This window comes from Mustela erminea, chromosome 8 (genome assembly GCF_009829155.1).
Source record: "Mustela erminea isolate mMusErm1 chromosome 8, mMusErm1.Pri, whole genome shotgun sequence".
NCBI lineage: Eukaryota > Metazoa > Chordata > Mammalia > Carnivora > Mustelidae > Mustela > Mustela erminea.
The window spans coordinates 71,292,055-71,306,579 of record NC_045621.1 but is presented as its reverse complement, the minus strand read 5'-3'; the positions used below and the strand labels follow the sequence as shown (position 1 = coordinate 71,306,579).

General features: G+C 36.8%; 1 protein-coding gene across 4 annotated transcripts in view; it reads right to left on the bottom strand.

The window, feature by feature from the left end:
• MTX2 (metaxin 2) overlaps window positions 1-14,525 on the bottom strand; it is a 67,647-nt gene that overhangs the window by 46,124 nt on the left and 6,998 nt on the right. For 2 of the 4 annotated variants that reach the window (XM_032356026.1, XM_032356023.1), the window contains exon 3: window positions 10,187-10,218. The exons of 1 other annotated variant lie outside the window; for it this stretch is intronic. In XM_032356026.1, the coding sequence (XP_032211917.1) occupies window positions 10,187-10,218 (32 nt within the window). Of the gene's footprint in view, window positions 1-10,091; window positions 10,144-10,186; window positions 10,219-14,525 lie in introns of those variants that run through there. One more of the 4 variants, XM_032356025.1, reaches the window with a different exon arrangement.

Below are 14,525 nucleotides of genomic sequence, written 5' to 3'. Positions count from 1 at the left end.
TTGTACCACTTATCACAGACAACAGTTTTATACCAATTTGAGGACTAGCTGATTGTTTATCTCCCCTAAACAACATAAACACCATGAATCCAGTGTTCAGCTCTGATCTTTGCTTACCATTTCTTCCCCAGAATTAGTACCTAATCAGTAAATGTTGACTGAATAAATGTTTTTATTATTACCACTATTATCACCGTTATTACTCTGTACTGTTTAGACTTAGAATGCAGTAGAGAAGATAAGGAAATTATACAACATGGCCAAAAAGGGGAAACTTGACCAGGAAAACTTAAACACTACAACCAATAACACAAATATAAAAATATCAAACAGCTGCCTAAATAGTTGGCAGAATCTAATTCCATAAATTTACCCCTTCACTGACCCTAAACCTAGAAATGTGTTTCTTTGCTTCCTACCAAATGTACAGCTCCCACTTGATATTACTGTTGCAGCCCTCCTAAGACTAACCCCAGGCCTTGACTTATCTGACATGTCATCTCAGTACTCCCCTTTCCACAGCCTACAATTCTAACCCAGGCACCATCACTTTTTAAAATCTAACATCCCCATCAGTAAAACATTTGGGCATTCAGGCCCAGATAGATTTAGATATCATATGGTCAGTACTTCTAAGCTAACAAATCATGCACATTATAAAGCATACATTAAAAAAGAAAATACGCAGGGGTGGCTGGGTGGCTCAGTGGGCTGAGTCTCTGCCTTCAGCTCAGGTCATGATCTCAGGGTCCTGGGATTGAGCCCTGCACTGGGCTCTCTGCTTGGCGGGGAGCCTGCTTCCCCCTCTCTCTCTGCCTGCCTCTCTGCCTACCTGTGATATCTCTCTCTGTCAAATAATAAATAAAGTCTTAAAAAAAAAAAAGTTTAAAAATAAATTGAAGTCCAAGGTCTAGGACTTTCTTCTTGTACTTCAAAGGATTGTCTTATATAACACAGGGGATACACAGCCCATTCCACTTTGAAAAACACTGCTCTAATTAAATAACTACTTATCTGACATTTTAGCAGGGAACCCAGCCATTCACACACCCTTAAACAAAGATGAGTCCTCCTCTATTCTAGTGAAATCATCTTTTTTGACGATGAGAAAAGGCTGGAAAGAACACACACAAATTAATGGGGGTGGGGGAGATACAGTAAGACCCTCTTATCCTACCTAAAATTTCCCCTACATACTTCATACTTTCTCACCTTTGTGACTTTGCTGAACTTCTTCCCGTCTGTCCAGAATACTCCAGGCACCACCACATACCCAAATCCTATACCTTTTTCAACACCAAGGTTAAATGCCACCTACATCAAGAAGGCTTTTGAACTGAACAAATCTAATTTCTTTTTTATCTATACTGTCCATAGCAGTTTGTACTTGTCTTATATCATATATTACTTTCTACTCTATTCTATTATTATGTCAATATCTTATCTCTCGTTCTAAATAAGTCCTTAGAATGTAAAAAATCCCATGGTCCTGAGATTATTTATTAAAGACTTGGCTTCCCAACTGCTCCAAACTGAATGTGGCATTTACAGTAATATATGCTAAAATATGAAATACAAATTAAGTTAGATCTAATTTTTTAAGTATCATTTAAAGCTAATATCTTTATTTCAAGAGTTTCAAAGTAAAACAACCCACCTTTCAGAAACTCTTTCATAAGAAACTACTACATCATTTTCATAACACAACCATAACTTACTCTAAGGTACTTAGTGACGCACATTAATCCATTATCTCAAATTAGAATGGCTTCTCATTCCTTAGCGAAAGACCCATGAAACTTTTATTATTTTTATTTTTTAAAAAATTCCTATTTTATAGATATAAATAAAAGAACATCTAGAAATAAAGCTCAGAGCACCTCATAGCTAAGTTTCTATCTGACAAACTCTGTTGTCCTACCTACTTAGCCTTTTACCTATTTTCCAATTCTGCAAAGGCAAAATTGCCATGGTTATTTTACATTTAGTGTCTTTTTACCAGAAGCAAAGGAGATGCCTCCTAAATTTTCAGTCTTCAGTGGAACAGGAGTTTTTTCATCCAAATGAGTATTTTTAAATTTTCAAAGACATTTTTCTCCACTCCTGTTTAAGTTGGAGAAGAACAAGGTAAAAAAGAGGGGGGGGTGCCTGGGTGGCTCATTCAGTTAAGTGTCTGACTCTTGGTTTGGGCTCAGATCACGATCTCATGGATCATGAGATGGAGCCCCATGTGGGGCTCTGCATTCAACAGGGAGTCTGCTTGAAGGTTCTCTCCCCCTGTCCTTCCCCCTACTGATGCGGGTACACACACCCTCTCTCTCGCTCTCTCTCTCAAATAAATGGGTAAATCTTTTTTTTTAAATAAAATAAATAAAATTTTTAAAAATTAAAATTAAAAATTTTTAATTAAAAATTTGACTTTTGAAAGCTGTAAGATAAAATAAATGAAAGCATAAATAAATAAATTAGTGTTAGAAATGCACACAGGATAAAATATTATCTACAGCCCCCCAAAATGCATATTTGCTTCTCATTTAATTATCTTTAAGGTACCCACTAATTTTAAGTTTTACTAACCAATACAATATAACAACAACAAAGAAAAAATCTACTAGTCCATTATAACTTATAGAGAAATAACTACTGGCCCATAAATTCACATATATATAGGCCTACATCTCGAAACATGCTCAACATGCTACATTTTACCTGCAATATTCTTTCAAGTATCAAATTCGGTCATTCGAGGAGCAGATAATCTATCTATGCCATTCAATACAGAGTATTCTATAGTATGAAAGTGCTATGACCTAATAAGCAAGTCTAATTCCAAAGTCTATTTCTTGATGATCTAATCTAAGAGGACAAGAGAAGGGCCATGGAAAGAAGTGCCCTCTGTTGTTGTTTTTTAAGTTCTGCATTCTTAATGCACAACATGACTCTTCTGGCATATGAATGTAGGTGAAGACATAATTTGTAGAATAATAGGCACTAATATTACATGCTGCTTCAGTACTGTCATATTTCCAATCCATCAAATTGATTAATGCTATAATAACTCTACACAACCCTATCATTTGTGCACTAATGAAGTCAAAGCCAGTGTATCCTTAGGCAACTACATTCCAAAAGCTCATAGATGTCATCTCTTCAGCTTCCTAAGACTATTTAGACAGTGTTATACAAATGGAGTAAGAAACATGTATAACCTAACCCCAAATTTGGATGGCTTTCTGCCAAAGGTATAAATGCAATACTACTGAGATAACAAAATATTCCAAAAGCATTTGGCAGCTCACAAACACGAGCAAGTTACTGCAAGACACAAAGAGAAAAGAAGGAAATAAGTGTACTAGTTTGACATAATTACTATGCTGATGATCTCCATGATATCAACACAGACACCTATCAAGTTTTAGGCAGTTATGATATAAAGCGTTCATTTAAAATGGATTTCTAAGATGTCTAGACTTTCAATATGATGGTATGGGACTTTATCAAAACTAGAATTTTAAGAACTATGTGTTAGATTTAAAGCTATTCAACCTGCAGACTATAGTACAATTCAAAGATAACACTGTATCCAAGAAAATACAGACCAAGAAAGTATTAAATAGCAATGTCCCCTGAGCTACTGTTTCATAGGGGATGTTTAAAGATATTACACAGAATGTGTAAGCAGGAAGTGACTCTTCCCACAAACAGAGTTTAAAACCATTCTCCCAGCACCTCAATAGTCTGATATCAATGTTCATGTCAGAAAATGGCTCACGTCGGAGAACTGAAGTGTAATGTCACAGTGACACTTCCATACTTAAAAACACTGGCAGGTAAGCTTTCTGTAAGTTGTGGTAAGACTACTGTCTTAGTTCATTTGGGCTGCAATAATAAAATACCACAGACTGGGTGGCTTACAAACAACAGAAATTTCTTTCTCACAGTTCTGCAGGCTGGAAGTCTGACGAGATCGGGCGCGTTCAGGGTGGTATGGCCGTAGACTGGAAGTCTGAGATCAGGATGCCAGCATGGTCAGGCTCTGGTGAAGGCCCTCTTGTGAGTCTCTGATTTCTGACTTCATTTCTCACATGGTATAAGGGGCTAAGGAACACTCTGGGATCCCTTTTATAGGGGCAATTAAAATGACCCCAAGTGAAGGTACATGAATGCTTGATAGAGTAGAATTACTATGCAAGGCAAATGAGATCTAATAACCTGCCACTCAGAAAACAGAAGATAGAAAGCAAACAAATTGAAAATTCAAGAAAACTAGCAGAGGGCAGAACGTTCCCCCTCACAACGTTAGGCCCTGAATGAAACTGGAAAACAATGAGAATCTGTCTCCTTCTGGTCAAACACTACCTAAACTTCTATCCAGGTAGACAATGATAATGGTGATGACAGTGACAACAGCTGAGATTCCCCAAGACTCATAAATCTTATACCCAGAATACAGAAAAAACTATTACAACTCAATAATTAAAGACAAATAACACAATTGTTAATAAGCATAGGATTTGAAAAGACTTTTCTCCAAAGGAGATCTATGAATAACCAACAAGCACATGAAAACATATTCAATATCATTAGTCATTAGTCAATGTAAGTCTAATATCATTAGTCAAATGTAAGTCAAAATTACAATAATGAGATACTACTTCATACCCACAGAATGGCTATCATCAACAAGACAGAAAATAAAAAGTGTTTAAAAGATGTAAAGAATTTGGAACTCACACACTGCTGGGAGGAATATAAAAAGTCTGGCAGTTTCTCAAAATGTTAAACACAGAATTACCATATGACTCAGTAATTCTACTAGGTATTCACCCAGGAGTACAGTATGAAAAAAACATATATCCATGGGAAGACATGTACATGAATGTTCATACCAGCATTTTTAACAATAGTCAAGAAGTGGAAACAACCCAAATGACCAACTATTGATGAATGAACAAACAAAATGTGGTATATCCATACAACAGAAAAAGAAGAACCAACTACTGATACATGCTATAACAGGGATGAACTTCAAAAGCCTAAGGCTCAGTGAAAGAAGCCAGTCACTAAGGAAAGCAAACCGTATTATTCCATTTATATGGCATGTTCAGAATACGCAAATCTACAAAGATAGAAAGTAGAGTAACAGTTGTTTCAGTCTGGGAATAGAAGTGACTGTAAAAGGGCAAGGGACTTCTTTTTGGAGTGATGGAAATGTTCTACAATTTGTGGAAATAATCACAACTCTGTAAATATCCTAAAAAATCGCTGAATTATATACTTTAAAAGCATATGTTAACTATACCTCAATAAAGTTGGGGTAAATAGAAAATTTAAGCTCTCTTACTGTGTTTATTGTGCACTTAAGTTCTTTACATGTTAACTATTTCACAACTTTATGAGGTAGACACTATTATTATGCCTATTTTACAGTAAGAAAACGGAGGCACAAGCATAAGGAATGTTAGTAAGTATTAGTAAGTAACAAGAGCCAGGGTCTAACCCAAGGTAGGCTGGCTCCAGTCAGTGAACACACAGCTGTCACCAGCTAACCTCTTACACATTTAAACCTCTTACACAGGGGTGCCTGGGTGGCTCAGTGGGTTGAGCCTCTGCCTTCGGCTCAGGTCATGATCCCAGGGTCCTGGGATGGAGCCCTGCATGGGGCTCTCTGCTCAGCGGGGAGCCTGCTTCCCTCCTCTCTCTCTGCCTGCCCCCCAACTTGTGATCTCTGTCAAATAAAGAAATAATTTTTTAAAAAAATTTAAAAAATAAACCTCTTACACAAATAAACAAATCAATAATAATTATTAGAATTAAAGTAATTATAATCATCCTACGACAGTAGTTCTCAACCCTTAATAAGAATCATCTATGGAATTTCATAAAGTTATGTATTTCCACCAAATTCTAAACTTTGAGATTCTGATACTGTAGAGATGAGGACCAAAAATCCAAACACACCACAAGCACTCCCATAAATCTGAAGCAGATGGTAACTACCACAAAAAAAGACTATTGTTGGGACAAAGAATATATCTCATAGAAGATTTAAGTTCTTTTCACTGCTTTCATTCATTTGCCTCAGAGAATGTGGTAGTGAGGGCCTGTGTAGTTTAATGTATTCAAGAAGATTTTTGTCCATCTTTTTGTACTTAAATATTTGCACATATGGCTTAAAGCCATGTTTTAAAGCATGTCTTAGTGGCATGCTGCAATTTTATACTGTTCCAGAGTAAGCCTTTAAGATTAATGAATGAAGGCCTCACGTTTTTTGGAATCAAAGTGGTTAAATGATAGTTTTCCCATTAGAGGTAATCAATAAGGAAAGTAAAATTAAGTTAGTCATTATGAGGCTTGACATGAGCCATCCTAAACCTATCTATGTAAAACTGGAAATCAATTTCAAAATGGTATTCAAGGATCAATTTCATAAAACTAAGAAACTTCTAGAGGTTAACTAGGGTCAAGAAAACTAATTCATAGCAACAACAACCCAATAACTGAAGCTAAAGTGAATACAAGTTTAATTTAAAACCTTACATCCTTTCTTAGTAAGTACACATCATCTTCTCAAATGGTCAGGTTTAGACTTTGTCACATTATAAAAATAATCAGCCATTTTTCATTAATTTCCATTAGAAAACAGGCCAACTACGTGTGATTATAAATAGATATGAACTTGGTAGCCAGGACTCAAAATTTGAATTCTCTCCTAAAAAATGGTAATCTGAAATTCATAAAGAAGAAACACTGACACATGTCTGAACTTTTCTCAGAAATGGAGATGAGTATGAGACCAAGAGCAGAACTATACAAAAACAGCTGGTTATGATGAAAAGTGCAATTTCTGCCCCCCCCCCAAAAATCAGAGAAGACAAACAACCCCACACAGGTATCAGACCTCAACAGTGTTAACAATGTTAATATTCAAGGTATAATAGTTCTCTAAATCTAATCCTAGAAAATGGAAAATAAGATGTCCCTCAAACTAAAGAACAATTCTCCCACTACTTTAAATCAATGACACAATCACTGTAGTAATAGCACCTATGTTTTTAAATATCTACTATGTGCTTACTACTCTCAGTACTCTCCATATACTCAGTCTCTCACATCAAGCTAGGTAACCATTCCTTTCCAACCCCTTTCCATTCCTCCTCCCTCACTTCTTTCAGCTAGCTATGAAACAAATGATCTAACGGAGGATTTAATGTGTCATTATACCTTCTAAAATCTTGGCAAAACCGCAAGATTTCCCCCAAAACAAAAACAAGCAAACAAACAAACAAAACCCAAGAAAAAAGATAACATAGCCCAACCATCACAGAATCTCTTCCAGAATAAGAGTGCAGAGATAGAAAATCCCCACACAGGGAAAATACATATTAAATGCATTTAACTAAACAAACATAGGTTTTTATAAACTACCAAACTACCAAAATATGATGAAAAGACAAATATGAACATAAAACTATCACTGCTGTCTAGGATCTAACTTTGTTGAGTGGGTAAGGGGGAACAGAGCATGGAGAAGGGGCTGGGGAGAGAAGAACAAGTGACTGAGATACATATAACCACTTAGAATAGATAAGTGAGGGCACCTGATTGGCTCTGTCCGTTAAGCATTCAACCCTTGGTTTAAGCTCAGGTCATGATCTCAGGGTTCTGAGATCAAGTCCCGTGACAGGCCCAATGCTCAGAGTCGCTCAGCTCAGAGTCAGCTAGTCTCCCACTCTCTCACCCTTCGCCCCTCCACTCCCCTTCCCCATGTGCACAGATACATGCTTTCTCTCTCTCTCTCCACTGCTAAAATAAATAAATAAAATCTTTTTTAAAAATTGTTTTAATGCAGTAACGAATATAGTTAGTGTAGGGAAAAACATAGGTCTTAAAGTCAGACATATCTGTGTTCTCCTCCCAAATCTACAGCTTATTATTGGAGTGATCTTAAGCAAGTGGCTTAACCTACTCTTGCCTCAATTACTTCACCTGTGAAAAGGGGCAATATTACCTACCTTGTAAGGCTGTTGGCAGAATAAAATTTGATAAATCATGTAAGTGCCTTATACAGTCTCTAGCTTACAGAATATATCAATAATTACTATTAACATTAGTGTCAAACCAAAAGTATATATCCTGCCTGAGGAAGACAAGAAAGAATGCACAAGAAGAGATAAAATCTGAACTGGTCCAAAATATAATCAGAAGTGGGCCAGAGAGAAGGTGAGGGGCAGGGAGAAGAGCTGAGATGTTTGCTAAAAATCTAACATCCCAATTCAGTTTGAGAAGGGACAAAACATGCTCAGTAAAGACTTCCTAAATTACCATTTCTATTAAATACACCATTTTATATTGAAATTATCCATTTCAATGGATGTGCCCTACAAAAAAATGTAAGTTCATCAAAGGCAAGAATTGTTTTACTCTTCTACAGCACCTAGCAGAGGAACTAGCACATATTAAGTAATCAACAAATAAATATATTCTGTAGGAAATCAAGTAGGTCTTTTGCTATCTGATAAAGCCTGAAAGATATCTGACCACAAAAAATTGCTGTAACTCTGGAAATAAAACCACCAAAGCAAATTAAGGAATGATAACATCTCAATAATATGTACTAAATTCAACACTGGAAACTCATAAACTCACTTTCTCTCCAAATTGTTTAATGGTTCCTAACAAGAGGTGCACAGCCCAATCATCTATGGATGATTGTCCTAGGGCACCTGGGTGGCTTAGTGGGTTAAGCCTCTGCCTTCAGCTCAGGTCATGATCTCAGGGTCCTGGGATCAAGCCCCGCATCAGGCTCTCTGTTCAGCAGGGAGCCTGTTTCCCCCTCTCTATCTGCCTGCCTCCTCTCTGCCTACTTGTGATTCCTCTAATAAATTTTTTTTTAAAAATCTAAAAATATATGTATGTATATAATATATATAGACAAGCATGTGTGTATATATATATATACACACACATGTCCTAGAGCTGCCCTCAACCTTTACATGTAACAGGCTTTTGGTGAGAAAAAAAGGTGTGCAAGTGTGTGCATGAGGTTTGAGAAATGGCTTACAATACAGGCATGGCTTATTTTAGAGAGCTCCACAGATAATATATTGTAATGTGCAGTAACACGCTACCACCTTTACACACCATTCTACCTACACCCACCTCTCATCCACCCCATCTTATTTAGAACCTATGTAAACGGGACTACTCCATTCCCAGAATTAATTTAATTAATTAATTAATTAAAACAGGTGACCCCTCTGCACCAGTGTATTACCACCTTGTCCACTGTGGCATATTACATTCTTAAAAATGGCCACAACAATATAACCTGTCCTACAAGTTCTTCTAGAATCTCACCAACACCTACCCCATCCACCCATTAAGAGGTGAAGTTAAATCCCCTCCCCTTGAATCTGGGCAGACTTGTAACTCTGTTGTGACCAAGAGAATATTGCAGAAGTGATGCTTCAAGACTTCCAAGGCAAGGTCAGAAAAGGTGATGTATCTTCTCCTTTGGTAGCTTGAACACATGCCTTTGGAGCACTAAGTAAAATGTCTGACTATGCTGAGGCTTCTAGGCTCCAAGAAGCCCAGGCCACATGGAAAGGCCATATATAAATATTCCAGAAGACAATCACAGCTGAGTTCTTTGTCAGCAATTCTTAGACGTGTGAGTGAAGATGCTTCCAGATGTTTCCAGCCCTCAATTGTTGGATCCCTAGCCTTAGAGTCTTTCCAGGTGAGGATCCAGACATTGTGAAGTAGAAGCAAGCCATCTCTCCTGTAATCTGTCTGAACTAACCCACAAGATCCGTGAACATAATAAAATGGCTGTTATACATCCCTAAGTCATGGCGTGATCTGTATACTACAACAGTAACTGAACAGTTAGAGTTTGGACAGTTACTGTTAGTCACAGATCTATCATTAAAGATAGAATTAAATATTAAACCATTTGACTAAAGCCTCAGAATTCCATCTAAATCAGCTACCAAACTGACTCCTGACCATGTTATATTTATAAATTCCATTTACTGCTTCAGGCATAGATTTTGACATTTCCACTCTCCCTCTAGAAGGAAATATACCTTCCTGAAATCTCACTCTCCAACTTCCTGACCACATCACGGCTCCCTGACCTCCAGTCTCCAGAATTTGGAACCCAGTGACTATAATGGCTTACCTCCATCAGAAACTCTGTTCTGTTGGTAGTTGCTACATCATTTAGGAAATGAGGGGGAAAAGAATCCAAGGAGAAAAAAATGATATAATTATACTGGCTAAACTCAAAGTTTATTATAATCTTTTTATAAAAAGCAGACCATTAAAGCCATTTACCTATGATACAAAGATAATCCAAAACAGTAAATAATGAAATAATTTACACATGCCCTTAAATTGCACTCTATCATTTCTAGAACATTGTCTCCCTTTTGAAATATTTAATATCAAAATTATTTTACCTTCTCCAAATAGCCACAAAATGACAGTATGAAAAATCAGTACAAGTATATATGACAAGAAGAAGAAATCTGTCTGAGAAGAAAATACATCAAGACTAATTCACAAGTGGCTCAGTCAGTTAAGCATCTGCTTTCAGCTCAGGTCATGATCTTGGGGTCCTGGCATTCAGCGGGCTCCCTGCTCAGTGGGGAGTCTACTTCTCCCTTTCCCTCTATCCCCCACCTGCTTGTGCTTGCTTTCTCTCTCTCTCTCAAGCAAGAAAAAAGAATAATTCACAATCTCAAAAAAAAAAAAAAAAAGAATTTACAGTTTCAACTAAGAAATAAATATAAATTACCACATAAATAGTTAACATTATATAACCAGTTCTCATCCACTAGCCAAACTAGGGTGTTAAACTGATGGACAGTAAAAATTACAATTATGGGGTGCCTCGGTGGCTCAGAGGGTTAAGCCTCTGCCTTCAGTTCAGGTCATGGTCTCAGGGTCCCGGGTCCAAGCCCCATTTTGGGCTCTATGCTCAGCAGGTAGCCTGCTTCCCCCTTTCTCTCTCTGCCTGCCTCTCTGCCTACTTGTGATCTCTGTCAAATAAATAAATAAAATCTTTTTAAAAAAATTACAATTATAACAATGTCTAATGAAAAAAAGTAAGTAGCTTTTATTTTTACATTCTCATTAACTCATATCTTTTTCAAATTTATCAAATAAAAAAATCAGAAGCTTATCATTCATGATGCCAAAACATTCCCCTATAATGTAAAGACTAATGATCAAAAGAAAAGGAGGTCAACAAAAGGCCAAATCATTAAAGCATCAGCTGCCAATATTAGCTTACAGAAATAAATGCTGGAATAATTAAGCCCCTCTTCCTGTCTAACAAATGATACAACTTATTTGTATGAAGTTCTAGTCAGTGCTCTAGTTTGTCCAGGTAATAGAATATGACATGGGGCCAAGTCCAAGACAATATCTAAGGATACTTATCCCCTGGAATACATATACCCAACAAACTTTTTTGAAAATCCAAATGCGGATTAAGTCATGAAGAAACTTCTTTGGCTTTTAAGTCTTAAAGACAAAAATATATAATCAGCACAAAAACAGAGCTAAGTGTATAAGTACAATGAAATGCTTTTTACGGTTTCTATTTTGCTAACGCAGTTACAGTTAATGGGAATTGCCATGACAAAATGATTGTTTTTATGAAAAGAAAGCTCTTTATCACTAACCAATCAAATTTCATTTTTATTACTGATGTAGAAAAGTTCAAAACCATGATTCATTTATAGAGCGTACAAAAATAAGAAGAGTGTTCAAGAATAGAGGGATCATTTACAAAGCAATAAAAAATTAAAACATGCATTTCTCTTACTGGCAAGGCAAATACTTCTACACATAAATGTCTGTAACTGCATTTGCTGAATATTATAATTTCTGTCTTTGAACAAAAAATGAGAAGCCTGAATTTAATAGCTCATCTCCATTTGGTATCTTCAGTCCATCTGATAACTGCTTATCAAGAAATTTCAAAAACGTTTGAAAAATGTTAAATAAGTTTGATGATATTTTCTTTCAATAATCACTCAAATATGGAAGGCTTGAGCTAACGTTAATAACTCAAAAGTCTTCATAGAAATAAGACTAGCAAATCTTTATAGGATACCTATCACCAAATCTTTTACATTAAAAGCTAAAAATCATGTCATTTCAGAGTATGGAGTGTTAATAAAGCATACGAGAAAAATTAAAACTCACATTATGATTAACTATGGACTACTTCAAGATCAGAAACTTTCAAATTTTTCTGATTTGAAAGTTTTTTAAAAGGCATCATATCAAAGTTTTTTAAAAGGCAACAAAACACTGCCTCTGAGAATTCAGTTTCCAACCTATTCACGAATTTCAGTATGATAAAATAAAATAAGCCACATTGCTCTCAATAAATTGTACTTTGCCTTTACTCTGAAGTAGAACCTATTTTATCTTTGGCTTTGCTTTTCCATCTGCCCCTTTGAGATCCCCTTTACATGTGCCAAGTGATAAGCACAACAGTATGAGACCATCCACATGAAAATATAAATAAAAGAAGATTCTCTGAATGTGATGGCTAGTTCAGTAACTTCTCAATAATTCCTCAGTGCCTTCCTCAATCCTGGAGAATCCTCAGAATACTAAGTAAAACTAACAATATGTCTTTATTTTCACGAACAAGAATTGAATGCGTTGTATTTTTTCTTTTTTCTTTTTTTTTAAGATTTTATTTATTTATTTGACAGAGACAGCTCGCAAGTTGGCAGAGAGGCAGGCAAGAGAGAAAGAGGGAAGAAGGCTCCCCCGCTGAGAAGAGAGGCAGATGCGGGACTCGATCCCAGCAACCTGAGATCATGACCTGAGCCAAAGGTAGAGATTTAACCCACTGAGCCACCCAGGAGCTCCCTGAATTGTATTTTTTCAATTATCTGCTACAATCATCATCATTAGATAGTCAGACATGCGGATATAAGAGCTCTATCACATATAATAATTCTATCACTCTCTGCGTTCTCAATAAACCTTGAGCAATAGCATCACTCCTATTTTACAAAGGACTTTTAAACTATGTTTTCCACTTCTTTGAGCTTCTGGTACCCTTCCGAACTGCCTTTAAAGTCCACATTTCCGGGGTGCCCGGCTGGCTCCATCAGTTAAATGTCTGACTCTTGATTTTGGCTCAGGTCGTGATCTCAGGACTGTGAGACTGAGCCCTCACCTGGGCTCTGTGCTAAATGCAAGGATGATTAAGATTCTCTCTCCCTCTCCCTTTCTCTCTGCCCCACCCTTGCCCACCCCATGCTCTCTCTCTTTCTTAAATAAGTAAATCTCTCTCTTTTTTTTAAAGATTTTATTTATTCATTTGACAGACAGAGATCACAGGTAGAGAGGCAGGCAGAGAGGGGAAGGGAAGCAGGCTCCCTGCCGAGCAGAGAGCCCTACTTGGGGCTCGATCCCAGGACCCTGAGATCATGACCTGAGCCGAAGGCAGAGGCTTTAACCCACTGAGGTACCCAGGTGCCCCAAACATGCCTGTTTTGATAATACTTTCAAGATGCTTACAAACGGGTTCCATGGAACCCATAAAACTACTTTTCCAGATCATAATATAAATTAATGCTACTCCTAGAATGATGTTATTAATAAATTTAAATAATTAAGCACCCACATGCCCACAATGAGATAAATGAAATATTGCAAGTCTTTTTTTTTATGCTTTATACAGTTTACTGAGCTTCTAAATAAAGAACAGAACAGATATTGTACTGATTTCAAAAGATTAATAATTACAGTATGATGAAATTAACTGATATGCTTCAAGTATAGCAAGATACTGGGGAAGTAATAAGGTCATTCAGAAAAATGGTATAGAGTTACTAGAAATAAAGACACTTTTGGACTTTTGCTGTCCAAAATAGCAAAAGAATAACATTACAAATATAACATCCTCAAAGGTTCTCAGGCAATGAAAATGGTAACAGAAACTACCACGTACCAGTAAACTAGATGCATGAAACATGTTATAAAATATCTTACCCCTTTTACAAATAAGGAAACTGTGGCCCAGACGGTCTGACCAAAATCACAAAACAAGAGGCAGAGCTGAACTTGGAACTCAGTTTTGTCTTACTGCTATGGCCCGGTTCCTAACCTTTATGTTCTATTACCTAAGCTTCAATTTCCTCACCTATAAAATAAGAATAATATCTATCAACGAGGATCAAATTATTAACATTAGCAATTATATATCTAAATCATCTAGAATAATGTCTCGAAAAGGGGAGCTTACTCTTATTTACAGTAATTATCTAGTTAAGCTAAGCTTTTAAGGCTAAAACGTTTTGGCAATGTCTAAGAGACCACCACTCACTCCATCAGAGAGTGGTAAAAGAGAAAAACTAGGGGCACCTGGGTGGCTCAGTGGGTTAAGCCGCTGCCTTCGGCTCAGGTCATGATCTCGGGATCCTGGGATCGAGTCCCGCATTGGGCTCTCTGCTCATCGGGGGGCCTGCTTCCCTCTCTCTCTC